Source organism: Lepisma saccharinum, chromosome 1 (genome assembly GCF_977018435.1).
Source record: "Lepisma saccharinum chromosome 1, izLepSacc3.1, whole genome shotgun sequence".
In the NCBI taxonomy this organism is placed as follows: Eukaryota; Metazoa; Arthropoda; class Insecta; order Zygentoma; family Lepismatidae; genus Lepisma; species Lepisma saccharinum.
In genome coordinates this window covers 208,900,784-208,919,430 of record NC_139229.1, presented here as the reverse complement: position 1 = coordinate 208,919,430, position 18,647 = coordinate 208,900,784, and the positions used below count along the sequence as shown (strand labels likewise).

At 40.2% G+C, this 18,647-nt stretch overlaps 1 protein-coding gene across 1 annotated transcript in view; it reads left to right on the top strand.

Moving 5' to 3' along the window:
• The first annotated feature begins 8,676 nt into the window (after nucleotides 1-8,676).
• LOC145991497 (uncharacterized) overlaps nucleotides 8,677-18,647 on the top strand; it is a 57,724-nt gene continuing 47,753 nt past the window's right edge. Inside the window, exon 1 of the mRNA XM_083127518.1 lies at nucleotides 8,677-8,784. Coding sequence (XP_082983644.1) covers nucleotides 8,731-8,784 — 54 coding nt within the window. The 5' untranslated portion in view covers nucleotides 8,677-8,730. The remainder of the gene's footprint in view (nucleotides 8,785-18,647) is intronic.

Here is an 18,647-nt window from a genome sequence, read left to right as displayed (position 1 = left end):
CAAAATTTACATTTATTTGGCCCTAGTTTCAAATTGGCTGCACGTAATTTAGCAAAGACTTTATGTAAAACTTGTAGCATTGCGTCAACTGAGTTTGTGTAGCAAATTATGTCATCCGTATATGCAGATATCTCGGAACTATCTATGCCAGATAGAGCCATAGACATTACATTGTTCATGACCTGACTACTTGTCTTCAATCCCATTGGCAATACTTCATACTCGTAATTTCCACAATTACTAATTGCAAATGAGGTCATTTTCTTCGACCTTTCTGTTAATTTTACCTGAAAAAATGCCGATTTAAGGTCAAGGGTTATGTAATATTTCTTGCCTGCCATGTCTGCTAAAATGTTATCAATGTTAGGTGTGGGGAGAGAAGAGGGCTGAATAATTTTATTCAGCTTCCGAAGGTCAGACACCACGCGGAACGAATTGTCTCGCTTGCGCACTAAGAGAACTGGGTGTCGGAATGGACTACCTTCTGACCTGCGAATGATGCCATCTTGTAAGAGCTTGTTAAGCTCAATTTTCATTTGCTCTCTAAGATTCAAAGGGATGGGGTATTGTCTCATATAGGGAGGTTGATTGTCGCCAATGTCAATGTCGTACTCATAAATTGGGGTTGTGGTGAGTTTATCGCCTTTCCAGGCTAAAACATCAGCATAATCAAATACTAACTGTATGATTTTTTGTTTGTCTGCCTCTGATAAGTCAGGGTTAATACTGATGCAAGATGGGTCAAATTTTTGCTGACTTTCCTTCAGTCTTGTGTTGTCTGTATTGTCTTCCGTGCATGCGTATGTGGTGGTAGTCATATCAGTGTTGGATGCGTCTGTCATGTCTACTATTATGTCACAGGGGGTTGCTTGGCCAAGTGGGGTGTTGGATTTGAGAGTGACTGGTTTCTCTAAGGGGTTATGAATTAGTAACAGGGGGGAAGAAGTGTTAAGGAGAGCATGGGGTATGAGGATATTGTATATAAGGAGTGTTTCCTGAGAGGGTGTGAGTAGGATATTGTGGGGGAGGGGGGGGGAGTGATGGAAACTGGAACATATGTTCGGGTTCTAGGTTTTAGGGTTACATTTTCTGGGATTGTTACTAAACTGTGTTGGTTGCTAGTAGGGTGTAGTTTAGAAAAAATTACATCAGGGATGGTGTAGGTGTGTGATTTTGTGGGAAGGGTATAGTTCGGAATATGGCCTAAGCGTCTAAGAGTTAACAGGTTAGTACTAAGTGAAATGTCACAATTTTGTGTCTTCAAGAAGTCATTGCCAAGGAGAGGAGGTAATTCTTTGGATTGCACAACTCTAAAAGGGTGGGAGTACCTATATCTTCCTATGTCAAGGGGGAGTATTACAATTTCTGAGATATGAAGTCTGTTGCCAGTGACTCCTTTAATAATGCTGTGCATTTGAATTTTCTTTGCATTGGGTGGAATTAAATGCTGAGGACAAATACTAATCTGGCTTGCGTTGTCAATCATAATTTCTAGGGGGTTATTATTTACATGAGCTTGAATAAAGAATAGGTTGTTTTTTTCAAGGATAGGAACTGTGTCAAATTTTGTCTTGCGTGTGGATCCGTCCCATCGATTCACACGGTTTTTCAGTTTAAATCGCCCTTGTTTTCATTGTTTGGATTATAAAAACAGTCCCTGGTAGAGTGATTTGAACGGAAACAAATCTGGCATTGCGAAAACTGTGAATTTTGTCGCCCCCCGACTGGATTATTATTTCCACCTCGAGATCTGAAATTACGTCTCATGCCGCGAGTAGAACCTCTGCGATTGCCATTCCCCTGGCCGTAAAAAGTAGGCCGGGTCTGAAATTGATTACTGTTATTTGATTGTATTTGATCCGCCAGGTTCTGGACAATGTGACACAACGCTTCAACTTTATTTTCTAATGTCAAGGTTTGCAATTGATTTGTGACTGTATCTAGTTGATTCGCTGTTGAACCGCCAGATGGCAGAATTGCGTTACAAGACTGTGAAACGGCAGCGCTGGTAGAACTAGCGGACTGCGTGTTTGGAGCTTGACTGGAGGGGAGGGAAGGAGGGGCTGTGGGCGTGGTTTGTACCTGCCATGAGTTGGTCGGGAGAGCTGGTGTTGCTTGATAAGATTGCTGCGGAAGAAAGTTGTAAGGAGCTTGAGAGATCTGCGGGAGGGGGGTAGGGGGGGAATACGTCACAAATGACGAAGCAGGCTGAGGTGTGGGGAAAGGATGCGTGTTGCTGACCTGTGGTTGGGTACAGCTGGGAAACTGAGGGGAGGCTGTTGCGTAAATGGAGTGCATGTACTTAGCGGCATCTATCAGTTTCATCGCTTCACTTTGTTCCTCATTGCGTCTAGCTTGAATCAGCATGTCTTGCCGTTCTTGATTCTGCAGATGTGCAATAAGAGAACTTGTGTCGGTGAACTCTTTGTCTCCTATCGCAGCGATGTGTTTAGATCGAAGTCCCGACACAACATAGGAAAGGATTTGAGGGTTCGTCGCTTGCGGGAAGAATTGAAGGACGAGATTTTTCTTACGAATTACGTAATCATGAATGGGTTGGTTAATTTCCTGCTTTGTCTCTAATAAAATTTGGATAGGCATGCTGACTAAGTGACTGCCTTTAAATAATGAAATTAATTCTTTCTTGATTTGCGGAAAGGTGAGGGTGTTGAAGTTTGGCTGCTTCTTGAGATCGTTCAAAAATGTGAGCGCTATGTCTGCGAGGAACAATGGCAACATTTCGCGTTTTTTATTTTCCTCCCACGCCAAAGCGCCCGCAATGCTATCGAACTTTTCAAAAAACTGCTCAACTTCTTGAGGGTTTTTTCCTGTGAAGGGGGCGGGGTATAAACCATGGGGTATATTTACTGACATTCTTGACGGGGATGGATTGATGGTGGTAGGGGTAGGATTGATGGTGGTAGGGGTGTTAGTTTTAGGTGTACTGGTTTGGTGTTCTGGGTGTTTCTTTTTTCGTTTGGGTGTTTCTAGACCACCTAGAAACTGGGGATAATCGGGATGTTGCGCCTTGGATCTGGTTATTCGGGGGGAAGGAGCGGGGGAATTAATAGCGGAGGCTAAGGAGAGAATCTGGTCAAGAGAACGGTCTAGCTCTTCGTGAAGAATAATTTGGGATTCGTTCATGCGAATTTAGGGAGAGGGAAATTTTTATGCACTTATTCACAAGAAATGAAAGATAGTGAGGGGAAGAGAAAATTTACGAGTGGGGAGTTTATAATACGAAGTGTATTATCGAAAAAGAGGAATTTCTAGGGTTGCTGCTGTGTGCGGCGGGGATTTTAAATTATGGGGCTTTGAGTGACGTAAAAAAAAAAAATTTTCTGCAATCCCACGGAGTGGAGCCGGCTATCTCCACCATGTAGCGTGACGTCGGGTAAGGTACGGAATCGAGTCACGCCGGGACGTAGCTCAGATAAATAGAATAGGTCTTAAGTTTGACTTGGCTAACCACCTCTACCCTTAAGGAGGCTGATGAAGGATTGTTGGGAGCCTGTGTTGTTGAACGCTACTCACCCCTTGCTGTTGGTCTGGCCCTCGGCTTCTGGCGTCGGCGACGGTGACAGGTGTCCGCTGGAGAGATCGAAGATGACGATAAGAGACGGCAGGCAATTCGGCGACTTGTTTTATTCTTGCAGATTCTTCGGTTGGTTTAATCCGGACTGCTTATGGACTTCTCGCTTGTTGCCGCCTCGTAGTGTCGCGATCTCTCAGCAGGCCGTCGTCCTCTTCTCGTCGATCAGTTTGGTGGTGATATTGGAGCGAAGTGAGAGGTCGATTTACTGTCTCCAGCGGTTTTATACATTGGATTTGAGTCATAGGTTGGTGGACTTTGCACCTCCACTGTGCACCTGGGGTATCCCTGGATGCAGATGGAGATTTACAGTGGAGGTGCACTCACCGCTGGCGAGGGCCGTTGCCTTGCTGACTGTGCAGAGCCGAGTGGAAAATTCTTGTTGCTCGGCTCTGCATCCGGTGGAATGTGGGGTGAATGAGCGTTCAACTTGCGAGCTTCTGAGCGATGTTTGAGGCAAATTAATGTTTCGACTTTTATGCTCCCAATTCCTTCATCAATATATATATAGTGCAAGGATGGTCGCAACCCCCCTTCCTTCTGGAAAATGAATGTTGACATAAAAGTACCAATTATTTCAGATGTACGAGTTGATTTCAGTCAGAGAAATTTACATCCATTATTACAATAGGGATGTCGGAACGTGATAATTTCAAACTCAAGTGGCGTTTTCTGAGAGGGCAACATTATTAAGGGGTAATATGCTTCGTTTACCCTCCTGATAAAAATACATTGTTTCCTCCCTCGCTGGAAAAATCTGTGGACGTCCTCTTGCCCCCCAGTGCGCCCGCCTATGCCGCCCCCGCCCCCGAGAACGTCGTTCATCCGCTACTATTAGATCATCGGATTTTGTAACAGATCTTCTGGTTTCCCAAAGAACAATCTCCCGATTTTTTCAAGTCTGACCTGGCAATACTGCCCCGAGCACCGATAATGGCAGGGAAGATGCGCGAACGCTTTTGACGGAAGGTTTTTTTCCTTGTGGCCGAGCTATACTTATTACTACTGCTTCAGACAGGCAAGAGCGCACGCACCCATGCAATGCAATTTCACCGATATTTCATCGGTCAATTGGGCAACCCCCCCTCCAAGGTTTTTTCTGAGTTACACCTACGACAAGACCCATACAAATGCAGTAAAACAATATTGCGCAAGTGTTCCCAATTTCTTTATAACTAGCTTAACAATTGCATGAAATGATTCCTGGTAATAATAGGCTCAAATTTTGTGTTTTCCAATGCCATATCTTGTGTTTTGTCTAACGATTGACTAAATCAAGTGCTGAATATTATTGGAAAGCAATACTTGAAACGTTAGGCTGAAATGTTAACATTATCACAAAAATCTATTATCCATCTTTTCCAACATTTGAAATCTTTTTTTTTCTGAAATGTTACGTGAAGGGAATGAAGGAGGGGGAAACATCTATGACCAAATTGAATTAGAACGAACATTTTAAAAACTGTCCAAAATATGCACTTAACATCCCCAAACTTACACCCCCTCCAAAAGTTTTCAACACCCCCTCAGGGAAAAATCCTGGATAAAACCCTGTGTATGGGCTTCTGTGGCACATATTCTACACATCGCCAAGGTATGTACTTTCTGTGGGTGAAGTAAGAATTTATTTACTGAATTGTGGGCATTTTTATAAAAGCAGATTCATACACTGCCGTTTTCAGCTGAGTTGCAATGACGTATGTTTCTTCCCTTTGACTTTCAAAATTTGTGGGACGAGATGGGATGAAGATGTTTATGCCGAATGATTCAATGGGTCTTGCAAATTCAACCAAGAGAAAATTGGCTGCCAACTCGTGTCTATTCGCACTTACGAAATGTAAAATGAATGGCAGTCACACGACTTTACAATGACAAAGAAGTCTGCGTTGAAACAGAATTGCATTAGAACGCAGTATTTAACGTAAACCGAGCACAATCAGGATACATTGGAGGCCAGATACAGCATCTCAGTCCTACATACTTCTCAACTGGCATTCTGGAAGATCTGACAGTTTTTCACATATTAGTTTGCAATAGGGATGTGACGAAGCTGAAAATTTACCGATGCCGATATTTAACCGATTCCGATACATAAGATTATTAAACAGAAATGGGATGTTATTTTCAGCATGAAAAAAATAAATTTGCTATGTACATTTCTATTGCATATCATATGTATATACATATATATTCTCAAGAGATGCGAATGTACATTTGCATCTACAAAATGTTATGTGAACCCTTAAGAAGAACATGGATTCTCAAGAGATTAAACATTAGTACTCAGGCAGTTCTTTGAAATGCAAAATGAATTCCTGTTCTGCCAGATTCAACTTCAGAAACACGAGATTTGGAAGCACTTCAGGAAGTAACCTACTTCTCTTATCTCAAATCTGTTCAGCAACACTGAACACTCAATCACTGAATACTGATGCAGCAGGTATGCCCAAGTATTTTCTCAGGACTTGCTTCAGGTTTGAATATCCAATACAACAGCAGATCCTGGTTCAGCAATGTACTGTTTTATTTCCGATTTATAGTTAGGTTGATCCTCTGAACGAGTTTGCAATAATTTTATTACAAAAACTCTACAATAATGACGAATCATAACCAAATTTTCAATAAACTTACAAAACTAGAATATAAAACTTATTAGAAGGTAAAACTCTAGTATAATCTGTACCGGTTTAAATATCGGACTTTTGCCGATTCCGATGCCGATGTGTCAATTTCGGCCGATTTTCATACATCTGTAATCGGATTCGGCACATCCCTAGTTTGCAACAAAGTGAGCGGTACATCATCTGCTCAGGTGTGATGCATTTGTGGCGCTTGGCCGACAGAAATTAAAACAATTTGACAAGATCACTCATAGAGAGACAAATGCTCAGTTCTGACTGTCAGTCCTACGTGCACATGATTTGATTCTTGAGTTCTTCTTTCACATGTCGTATCGAATCGAATTCAAGAGGGAGGAGACTTGTTGAGAAGATATCGGTAAAGCAAAAACGAATGTCCGAAAACCAAACGACCAGGAGAAATTCAAACGCTTCATGGACATTGCCATTGACAAGCCTAAACAAGATGGTAGTGGCTCCTCTAACAATGGAAAGGATCATTCAGAATCCCAAGAAAGACAGTCGAAATCACCGGCATCAACGAGGTGTTAATCAAACGATCCAACTATTTTGTAAACACAATCGTCAAGTCACGGTACTAACGTCCACAGTTTTTGTGAATATGCGTTGGAAACTGCGAAACTTCTAGTAGTAGAATGCGTCTGGTATTATATGCCCGATGGCGTACACAAGATCTTCTTTCACGGTCCAGATGCAAGAGCAGAAGCTGTTCTTCCATTCGGCAGTTCTGGGATGAGACTCAAGAAGCAAGAATCTCCAGAACATTAAGAGAGTGACTTTCCCGCGAGAGCTTCAGAATTTATATCAACGATGATCTTGTGCATCATCTGCTTATCTCGTCTGATCTACTAATAACAAGTCTTCGGCTTTTGCCTCCTAAAAAATTATGTACTCTCTTAGAAGACATAACTTACTTGCTCGACATCATCGAGTGTCAGATGAATCCCAGCTTTCTGCTTGACGAATGAAAATCTATCCACCACTAACAGTGAATGTGAAGATTAAGGTTTATCTCAGTCAGTATCTGAACACAGTGCAATTTTTATATATATATATATATCATGGTGTAAGGCAGGTGAAATTCACCGTGCACCCTGCACCGTGCCATGAAAGACTATAGGGGAATGTTGAGACTGCACATATTAATGATGATCTCACTCATTTGTGGAGGTTATGCGATGACAACCACGCTGCCCCCTTCCCCTTCCGGTGTGCCTTCAGGTACCCATTTATTACATGTTGTGTGTAAACCAGAGATCCGTTTTTATGCAGGAACAAGGCCGGAAACAATTCTGACCGTAGATCACCCACGCCGAGAATCGAACCCGAGTCCCCGCTTGGCAGTCAGACGATATACCGACTGGACCACGAGGAATCATTTATTAGTGTATTCTTGTCAACATGCACAGGATTTAACTGAGTTTATGTGATGTTGAAAACTGTAGTTTTCCTCTGTACATGAGCACGGGGTATTCTTTGTACACAAGACGTTACTTTAATATTTTTCACTGTCATTATGTGAATCCTTACAGAATTTCAATCATTTTATGTTTTTTATGTAGCTATTATATTCTGTTTTTAGAAATATTCACAAATTCAGATTTTTGTCCCTGTTTTCAGAATTCTGGCCCACTGTGCATTGTGGCAAAAGTAGTAATGTATGAATGTAATAATCACAATTGATATCCGTAGTGACAGGTACATTGTAGGTTGTTATTTCAATATTATTTTTCCATAAAAATTCTTCTCCACACATAATTGAAGGTTGGGTCCCACCCGAAAGAAAACCCTTGGCTACGCCCTTGTAGTAATGCAGCTACAAATAAAAATTCTTAGATCAGAGTGCCGATAATTGTAACTAATTACTTTTTTAATGAATAACTGCAATTTTAACTCGGTTCTTTTTTTTAGGTAGTGAGTAACGAAATTGAGTAAAACGAATGAGTAAATGTTAACAACTTTTATGTACCTTTCAACAGTAACAAAGGAAAACAACGTTATTCTTCATAGGATGGTAAGTGTATGGATTTACTTTGAATAATATTGCCTTCATATTTTCATATTTAAATATATTAAGTTTATTATACGTGAAAATCAACTTTATTCTAGAATTTTGGATATTTTTAAGTACATCGAATTATATTGAAGATTATGTCATACCTGAAACAATGTAATAATTGCGTAACTTCCCCACTTTTGTTAACGTCGCCACTATTGCCAACAATGAAATCGTTGGAAATTTTTCAAGATCTTTAATTCCCCCCCCCCCCCTAATGTAATGACGGAAAATTACCGGAAATAAAATGCAACATTATCTTTGACCTTCACACGCCACAAACCCCACTTGAAGTTATTAACCACATTTCCTTCTCCAATTAACCTCTATCGTTAATTGCTGTCGCGTAACCAAATTCTCTTTCTCATGTCGTCAAGGTTTATTATAAGAAAACATTCTCTCTTTCATTTCCACTTGAGCATCGGCCCTTCAATCAACCTACCATGAAATTTTCAACGCTTGTTTTTGCTACCATACTAGTGTGCTTCAGTGCTGCTGTAAGTTTTAACAAATTTATAATGTGTGTCAAATATTATTAGAGTAATTATAAACATAATTAGCAGGACATTTTAAGGTTAAGATATTTTTAAGTAGCTACTATTGATTGTCACGAGTTTACTCCTGTATTAACCTCAGGAAAGTTACCTTTTAAAAAGTAGTTTTATTTACTGACTGTGAAAGAATAAGTAAAATACAATAAATAAAATAATACAATAAAAATACAATTAATTTGCAATTACTTCAAATTTGCAGTTATTAATATGCCAGCATGAGCTAATATCTTTCAACTTTTTCTAGGATATTACCTTCTGATAGTGAAATAATATTGGAACCAAGGATTCCAGGGGGTGGGGAGAAGTGTTACATTTAGTAAAGTTTTGTGTGAAATGCTTTTTAAGAAAGAAAGCAGGCAAATATTATGACCCAGGCTTCATATTTTTGAAGGTTTCACATGCTAAATATTTTTTAACTTAGCCTTCACATCATAGGCGCCGACTTTGTGGGGGGAAGGGGGAGCAAGGCACTTTCTACCCCTTCAAATTCACGTAGAGGCAGTGGCGTGCCCAGCAATTTTGAAAGGGAAGGGTTACATACACTTTTTTGGGTAGTCAGTCCCAGTGTGGTATTTGTAGAGGGGATGGGAGGAATTCCCCCTCTGGATACTTGTGTCCCCCTCTCTGCTTGATAAATTTTATTTCTGGGGGGGAATGATATTTGGGGGGAAACAAGAAATTATTGGCAATTTACTTACTTTTTCCCACTTCGCCATTCAATTGCAACATTTTCTGTCAGACAACTGGAAGCTCTAATAGGCGAACACTGATGTGGCCTCAAGCTTTGAACTATTCCTGGAACTGTCAAACAAGTGGCCAGGGTTGAAGACCACCTCCGCTCTTGGCAAGAAAATGCCACCCCAACAGTGCCGGATCTACAAGTCGCAAAACCCCGCAGTGCAGGGGGCCCCGGAAACAAGTAAGCCTTTAGGGGGCCCTCGGCCATTGACATAGTAGAGGGTTCGTATATGCGTATGTAAAAAAAAAAACGTAGGTACTCAGGGGTTCAGAAATAAATACAATATATACATGTAAAGGTAAAGTTCCCCGTGCATAAAGCACCGTGTCTTGAAGGCACATTGAGGGTATGTGAACCATATATAATTTCGATATCTGCCATCTTGGAGGTGATGTGATCAGTACCACGCTGCGGTCGTCTTCCCCCCTCCCGGTACGATTTGATTTGAGGCTGGGTGGGCCCTAGAGCCGTTTTATGCGGGGACAAAGTCGGAAAAATCCCGACCTTAGATCACCCACCCCGCGTTTCCCGCGTGGCAGTCAAAATACAATCAAATCAGGCTATAATTTCACGAGAAATGCAGTGGTGAAGGTTTCTTCAACCTATCTTTAATCAGGAAACAGTTACGACTGCATGATTGTAACAAATGAGAAAACAGTATCATATTTATATCACATCACCACCTTCCCATTTTAAAAAAATTGAGTTGAATTCGATATGGTGGCCACCAATATGGCGGACGTCCGCTTGGAACACACCAATGTGGTTCCCCTTAAACCTAACCTGTTTCTATCATGACCAATTGTACCCAGTCTAATGCCTTTACTTTTTATAGGGTGTGAATCAACCTCTAGGCCCTTACATGTTACTTTGTCAACATGAGATCAAGAATTACATACATACATTATATATATACGTATATATAGCTATATATATATATATATATATATATATGTGTGTGTGTGTGTGTGTGTGTGTGTGTGTGGGTGGGTGTGTGTGTGTGTGTGTGTGTGTGTGTGTGTACATATATCTCCCTCCACTATACCTTTATAAACACAGATCTGGCACCTACTTCAAAAAAATCCTGGGTACGGGGTTGCTTGTAACGTCAGCTTTTACCTTAGAAATGGGAAATTTGTACTTACCTAAACTTTCAGTTTAAGTTCTCGTAAAGGAGATTAATTCTAGTGTGTATGCACAGTAGCGCAGAAAGGGGCGTACAGGGATACATTATACCCCCCTGAATTTTGGTGATACGACAGTACCCCCTAAACGGCAGATCCAAGTTGTACCCCTTGTACCCCCTGAAAGATTGATTGATTGATTGATTTGGTGTTTTAAGTCCACTTTATGCACAGTAAGGCAACTTGACCTACAGTTTAAAGTGGGATCCGATCAGTTCGAACCACTTTGTGCCTTCACCAGGTATCGAACCCGGGACCCCTTGATTACAAGGCAACGACGCCATCGGGGAGGCCCCCCTGAAAGAATTTGACAGATACAAGGTGCTGCTGTTGAAGAAACCTATTTTCTAATAACTCAACATAAAAAGTTTGTATTGTTTACAAACATTATTTTCCTTCATGAAAGAATTTAAATCACTGGAAACCTATTGTACTCGTATTGATATTTGCTCTTGGTAATCTTTCAAATTAAATTAAATGTTTATATAATGAGTGTGAAACAATGGAATCAGATGAAATTTAGTTTCAGGAAATCGCGCTGGAGGCTAATGCTCCTTTGTGTCAGGGGCGGCGCCAGAAATTTTCGACTGGGTGGACAGAAGCAGTATATTGATAGATTAGGGTGGGCAGGTATAAATGTAAGGCATATATATGCATGTGAGACACATATATGTACGACATACATGCATATGTATCTCCTTCTCTCTTACACTCTCGATTTCCTTACCTTCTTATATCTTTCTTTCTCAGCTTGTTACCTCTTTCTCCATTTCACTTTCTCTCGTTCCATTCTTCAAATGTTTATCTTTCTTTTCTAATCTATTCTCGCATCTTGTTCCACTTCTTTGTCTCCGATGGACAAAATTATTTCAAGGTAAGTGTTTGTGTGCGCGCAGCCATACAGTTTACTCACATTCTTTCCTTCATGTCAATATAGTGAAATAAATGTGAATGTTTGCAGTAACGGCTATTGGGTGCCAAAACTTGGAGGCAAGGACACTTTACTTTTTTTATTTTTTGGTAGAAAAGTCTTAGCATTAAAAGGCCACAGTACGGGTGCAATAATTGGCATAATGTGGCGGGGGTGGGGAAACTCTCCTCCTAATCGCCGCCACTGGATATTTGGATTAAAATTAATGTCATATTGGGACTATAAACACACACACATGGAAAAAACAGTTCTTTGTTCATTCTGCATAAAGTATCCTCAGGCTTATGAAAGGCTATTTTGACAAAATATCTCCCAAAAGTAATAATCAAGTAACATTGAAAAATCTGTTAGCTAAGTTGTTATTCGTTTTCTGAAGTAAGTCTTCGTTACTCATGCGGGAGAAGTTATACACGTATGGTTAGATAAACACATGCACTGAGGTAACAAATAGTTTACATTTTGTAGAATGTGATTTTGGACACAAGGAATTCATTGAAATTGATCACTATACCGGTAACTTTTCGAAAGCGCTCAAATGTCAACTTCTGTCTTGCGCAGAATACTCTGGAAACATTAATCTTGCAGGCGAATGAGTCTCTGGCGCCAGGAACAACAGTCACAATAATAATTTGTGGGGGATTGTATTTTCAATATCTGCGTGCATTTGTTTCCCTTTCGTCACTTCCATCCCATCACCATTGAACCTCATTGTCGCCATTAGCCAAAATTAGCAGAAAAGTGACCACATACCTAGGTAGAACAAATCAGTCGAATCAGCAACAACGTATTCTTCCAAAAGTAGAGTTTCATTAGTTCATACCACTTCGAAAGTTGAGGTGGTAGTTTCAAATTCACAATGTTTCATTGTTGGATCAAGGCAGCTAATTCCGTGAACAATGACGTTGTTTTCCGAAAGTCTCAAATATTTGTCTCTGGGAATACACGCATCTTCTATGGTGATAATATAATACGTTTCCTGCGAGTTCTTTCTGTATACTTTTTTCTCCAATGGCATAACGTTGTCGCCTTATAATGAATAGGTTCTGTGGATTCTACTGCCCCCTCCCCTGGTGGAAGAACAATGCACACTGGTTCGGACTCCACTTTAAACTGTAGGTTTAGTCCCGATTAGCCTATCTGAGCACAAAATTTGACTTGAAAACAAATAAACAAAATTTTCTTATGAATACTTCGTGACATACCTTTCCTTCTTTACTTCATCTGCATGTACAGATTCTGTTGACCTTTTCGGCTAAACCTCTGATGCTTCTAAAGTTTAAACCATTCTCATCGAGATTGATTAGTTCTCTGACTCCCTCAAAACAAAGCTTTCCTTCCAACCCCTTCTGCTTTTAATCACAAGAAAAATCGCATGATTACGTAACTAATAGGCAAAATGTATGTGTGGAACTAGGATTTCTAAATAGAATTAGCAACCCATTATCAATTCAATAATTCTGTTGCTTTTTCCAAACCCACATAACTGTTACATCAAAATTAATATACCTCGGTATTGTAGTGGTTATTGTTATTGCTTCTTATTAGTATTTATTAGAACTAATACAAAGTTGTTATTTTATATACCATGTAGATATCTAAAAATGACAGGTATGTAAAATATGTATAAATATAAAAATTGTAATGAAATGAAGAAAGAAACACTTCTGGAATTTCAATGTAGACCTAATTAAAAAGTGGAAATAATTTATTGTGCTGCTGGAGGAAGCAACGCTGAGATTTTTATTTGTTTATTTAGAGATTATTTTAATCATACGCAGGCCGGGATTTATATATGTGAAGACCCACAGCTTACAATACCAAGACCTCATCCCCAATTCCCTCCACAGTTTCAGTTATAACTTTTCGCCAAGCTACATGAGGTGGTTAGTTATACGTATTTCTACATTTTTCATCAAATCCGAAGTACCTAATTTTTTCATTATGGGGTACTTTTAAAAGCAGTTCTTTCGCCAGTGAAGGCCTGGAGGTTCAGCCCTCAAGCTCACTCTAAATCCTGATCTCATTTTGACCATACCCTGCAAAATTTTGCGCCTCCTAAGCCCACTAGCTGCTTCTAATCATAGAAGTATTCAATTGGTGACAGTTTTTTCTTGTTTCAAGATCTCTAGTGATTCATTTTACTTTCTAATGACAAAGTTAAATCAGCTTTTTAAGGAATGACGATATGTGAACATTTATATATAGATAATATTCATTAGAAAAATATATATGTAATGAACACTTATTTATTTCAACATTCACATATCTCTAAGTATATGTACTTACAGTGGATTTGATTGGGTGGGCAATCGCGTGGGCACAGGAATTTTTGGGTGGGCGCTTGCCCACGCGTGCCCACCCCTGTCGCCGTCCCTGCTTTGTGTGTGTGTGTGTGTCGGGGGGGGGGAGTTACACTTTTCTAAGAATTAGTCGATTGAAAGATAAGGTATAAATCTGCTTACATCTGCTCTTCCGAATTTTTCAAATGGAATTTTCCCAAATTAAATACTTCCACAATTGTCACGAAAGAAATTGTATGAATCCATCACTACAAGCAGAATTTATATTTTCCCCATTTTATGCTTGCGTAAATTTATTGAAAATGACATAATTTTATCAGAGTACAAGAAAAAAAATCAGCTGAATAGACTAGATGAATGGGATATTCCTGTATATGACGTATCTCCAGTTGCTTTGCCAAGGCTTCTGTAATGCTTAGACTTGATCCATTTTCTTGCAGATTTTTCAGCACGGAAGCAATGGATTGGAGGTCCATTTATTGAAAGAAAAAGAAAGTTTGAAAGTGTTGCAACTTCTAGATGATTTCTCTGATCAGTTCAGGTTAGATTCATATTACTGAACACGATTTCACATTCAACTGTTGATATTGGTAAAATTTCGATTTGATACGCAAGGTTGTTGAATGAGGTAACAATATGTTTTGGACTTTCTTTGTGCATGTGAGAAATTTTAACTAGTGCCCTGCTTTCGCTTACATTAAAGTTCACTTTTTCACATAAGTGAGAAAAAAATACGATATTCATCTGAAGGTCACGTATCTGCATTTAATACGAATATACCTGGAAATAAACCTAAGTCTTTTGTACCAAAGATTGAAAGAAAATGCTAAAATGTCATGTAAATGTAAAAATCATTCTTGTAACTTCAGAACTACAGTCATTATACACGGTGAATCAATTATTGCTTTCAATGTTTCAAGAGTTCTAGTGATGATAAGTTCCAGTGGCGTGCGGTGACCATTTGCATAGCCGAAGCACTGAATATATAATTTTTAAGTAAACAATAGTAAATCAAGGAGCAAGCTTGCCTTGATAAAAATCACAGCTGGTAATAGTTTAAATTAAAAGAATGGATATTGAAATAATTAGACCTAAAAGAGGATCATACTCTGCAGTATACTTCAACAATTCCACGTAATTGCTTTGATTAATAGAATTTGCTGTTTCATCATGTCCTCGAAAGGCCAACTCTTGTTTTCCCAGAAAACACACTGCATTGACAAGCCTTTTAAGGATGTCCCTGTTCAGCCTTACCTTTTGATTGCGTAGAGATATTTAATTTTTAAGCTGGTCATCAAGCGCAGTTTCTATTCTATTTTCTCCCAAAGCAGCTATAGCTACAGACGATCGTAGATGGTTAACAGACAGTCTGTGCTCGGCTATTGACTTTACTAACTCCCTGTCCGATGCTAGCTTCGTTTGTAGCAGAAATACACGCAAACAGCCCGTGACCTTGAGGTGCGCGCGCAACTGTCTGCCACTGCTGAACTGATGCGAGAGGAAGATCGCTTCCGGTCAACCTCAGTGCAGGCCTGCAGGGGCTGATATTTTGTTCTATGTGTAGCGAAGAAATGGAACAGTTTTATCTAGATATTATTGAATAATCGTGTGATTATAATGACATAATACTGGGTGGGCGAAGATAAACCGAACCTGACATGGGAGAAGATATTCGATGTAGCAACACGCAATAATACATTTTAATAATATTTCGTTTTCAGCGTAGTGTGCTGTGAACGACGCACATTGACATTGACCTGGCCTTGATCGTGAACGGAGAGAGGGAAGGATGCGGGGAGAGGTAAACCTACACGTGTGAAGGCAACAATCGAAGTATAGCTAATCACCAGTGTAGACACAAAAATGAAGCTGACGAAGGAGGACAGAATATTCATCGTAAAGGAATATTACTCGCAGGGCAGACCAGTGAAAGGAGTACAAGAAAAATTCCGTGCCGAATTCAACAGGACACAACCCGCCAAATCATAAAGACGTTTGAGGCAACAGGATCCGTGGTTGATAAGAAGCATGAATATCCGCGTTTGAAAAGGACCGAGGCAAAGAAGGAAGATATTCGCTAGCGGATGTTGCAGAGCCCCACTAAGTCCACGAGGCGGCTGTCACAGCAGGCGGGAGTGTCGCAAACAACATGCCGGCGTATCCTGAAGGACCTTAAGCTGAAACCATACAAGATCATGTCTTTGCAACAGTTAAAGCCTGCAGACCATGCTAGACGTGTACAGTACTGCACATGGCTACTCCAGGAAAGCCTGGAGTAGCCATGAAAGTGGCTTTCTCGATCCAAACCTCTACTTCATGACGGACGAGGCATGGTTTCACCTCAGTGGCTACGTTAATTCGCAAAATACGCGGTATTGGTCTGTCGACAAGTATTCGAGCTACCACTGCATGATGCAAAGATTGGAGTGTGGTGCGCTGTGTCGGCAACGAGAATCATTGGACCAATTTTCTTCGAGGACACAGTGAACTCAGCGCGTTACATTGCCGACATCTTTGAGCTCTTCGCACATCAATTGACGCCACACGAACGACGTTTCGCGTATTTCCAGCAGGACGGCGCAACAGCACACGCCTCCTTGGAAGCAGTGCATTCTGTTTTCACATCTGACAGAACAGTCTCAAAAGATCTATGGCCTCCACGCTCACCTGATCTATCCAGTTGCGATTTTTATTTGTGGGGCAACCTGAAGGGCAAGGTGTACCACAACAATCCACGAACTATTGACGCACTGAAAGAGAACATCGCCGACATTTGACGGAACGAGTTACAGCAAGTCGCACTGAACGTGCCGCAGGCTGAACCTCGCCCTTTAATAAAGGAAAATTGAATTGAATTGAATTGAAATCCATCGGGCCACCGTATGCCGGGACCATGATGGTCAACATTTCCAGCAGTATCTGTAGATAAGGAGAAATGCATGTGAATAGACTTCTCTCTGTGATCTAATTGTATAAAAATATACAATAAAATAGCCTTGCAGTTCATATGTTCATTACTTGGTTGGGTTCGGTTTATCTTGGCCCATCCCGTATATTGTTACGTCATTGCATTCCGAAGCAATACTTCGGTAGCTTTCATTGTATGCACGCCATTGGCAAGTTCTTATTTTGCTCTAAGAACCTAATGGTTTCGGTTTTGAATACATAATGATAGTACTTTCAGTATTTGTGCTTGTAGTGCAGCCAACTACATTATAAATAACCACTTTGTTAAATGTTTTACTAATCCATCGAATTTGGATATCTTGTGAGTCGATCGGAAACTATTTCGAGTTTCGACTCAGTTTTTTTTTAAAAAAAACACACAACATACTACAGGTCTCACAACACTCGCTCGAACAGCATTAATGGACGAAGCGACCCAAGATACAAGGGCTGCTCAAAAAGAAACAGGGCTTTTACAAAATTAAGAAAATGGTAATATTCACCCGCTATTTGGACCTGTCTCCTTCAAAGTATTCCGACAAGTACGGTAACAGGTATCGTGTGAGGCGATAACTAGCAGATCAGATGGGTAGCCAGTCCAGCGTCAACTAAATCCTTAATCAAACGGAACTGGACATCCTGTAGTAATACCCTGGACGGACTGGCTACCCATCTGCTAGTTTTCCCCTCACACGATACTTGTTACCGTACTTTTCGATATACTGTTGTTCCCACAGACATTGCGCAGAGCAGTCGATCTAAAAAGATGGACGAGCAATTTGAAGAATGTTGTAGGAGAAATACTGAAAATTAAAATAGAAAAGTGTGGACTAAAAATTGGCTCGAAAGAAAATATGGTAATGAATGCGTACTGAAAAAGCTTTTTAAGGAATTCGGGTATGCATATTCATACACGAGATTCGAGGCATTCATTCATCAAAAATATTTTTTTTCAACTAAATATATCGTACATTCAATGCACTTGTTATAATAAGGATTTTTGCCACGTATAAATCTCATCGCTTTGCATAAATTAACTACCTAACGAACTGAAGCGAAGGAAACAAGCCAACACTCGGAAAACACATACAAAAACCTTTCCGTCGGCCAACTCACAGATTATCTTCACTAGGCCAAACTTCGCTCTGATTGGCTGTTCCACAGAATCCAGTCGAGAAAAGCCAGTTGCAATTAGAACATGACTTGTTCCTCAAAACCAGTCAGGCAGTCATCACTTCCGGTCAGTTCAGCGCCAACTAACTGTTAATACAGTTCCGTGTGGTTCGGCCTTTATTCACTAACAAAGCAGCAAAAGAGGTTGAATTCGGCAGCAAGTAAACGGGTAGGCGAGGTTATACATTCAGTGAAAGCAACACAATAAGTTATCGGATTAGCAAAATTAAAGAAACGATCAAGCGCATTGTTGGCACTGAATATAAAAGGAAAAACGTTGCCTGGCAATTAGAGCTGCGTACACAAGTTTTCGCGATAGACGTATAAAAAAAAAGAGAAGAGAAAAAGAGCCAAAAGCAATGGAAAACGCCAAGGATCTTGTGTCGCAACTCATCATTGATATCCGCTCGGTCAAGACGAGGCTGGAAATTATCTGTCGTGAATCTGCAAGCACATTTCTTTCAAGACTTTGCTTTAAGGCAATGAAAAAAATACACAAGGCAGAAATGTGCTTAGCAAAATTTTTACGTGAC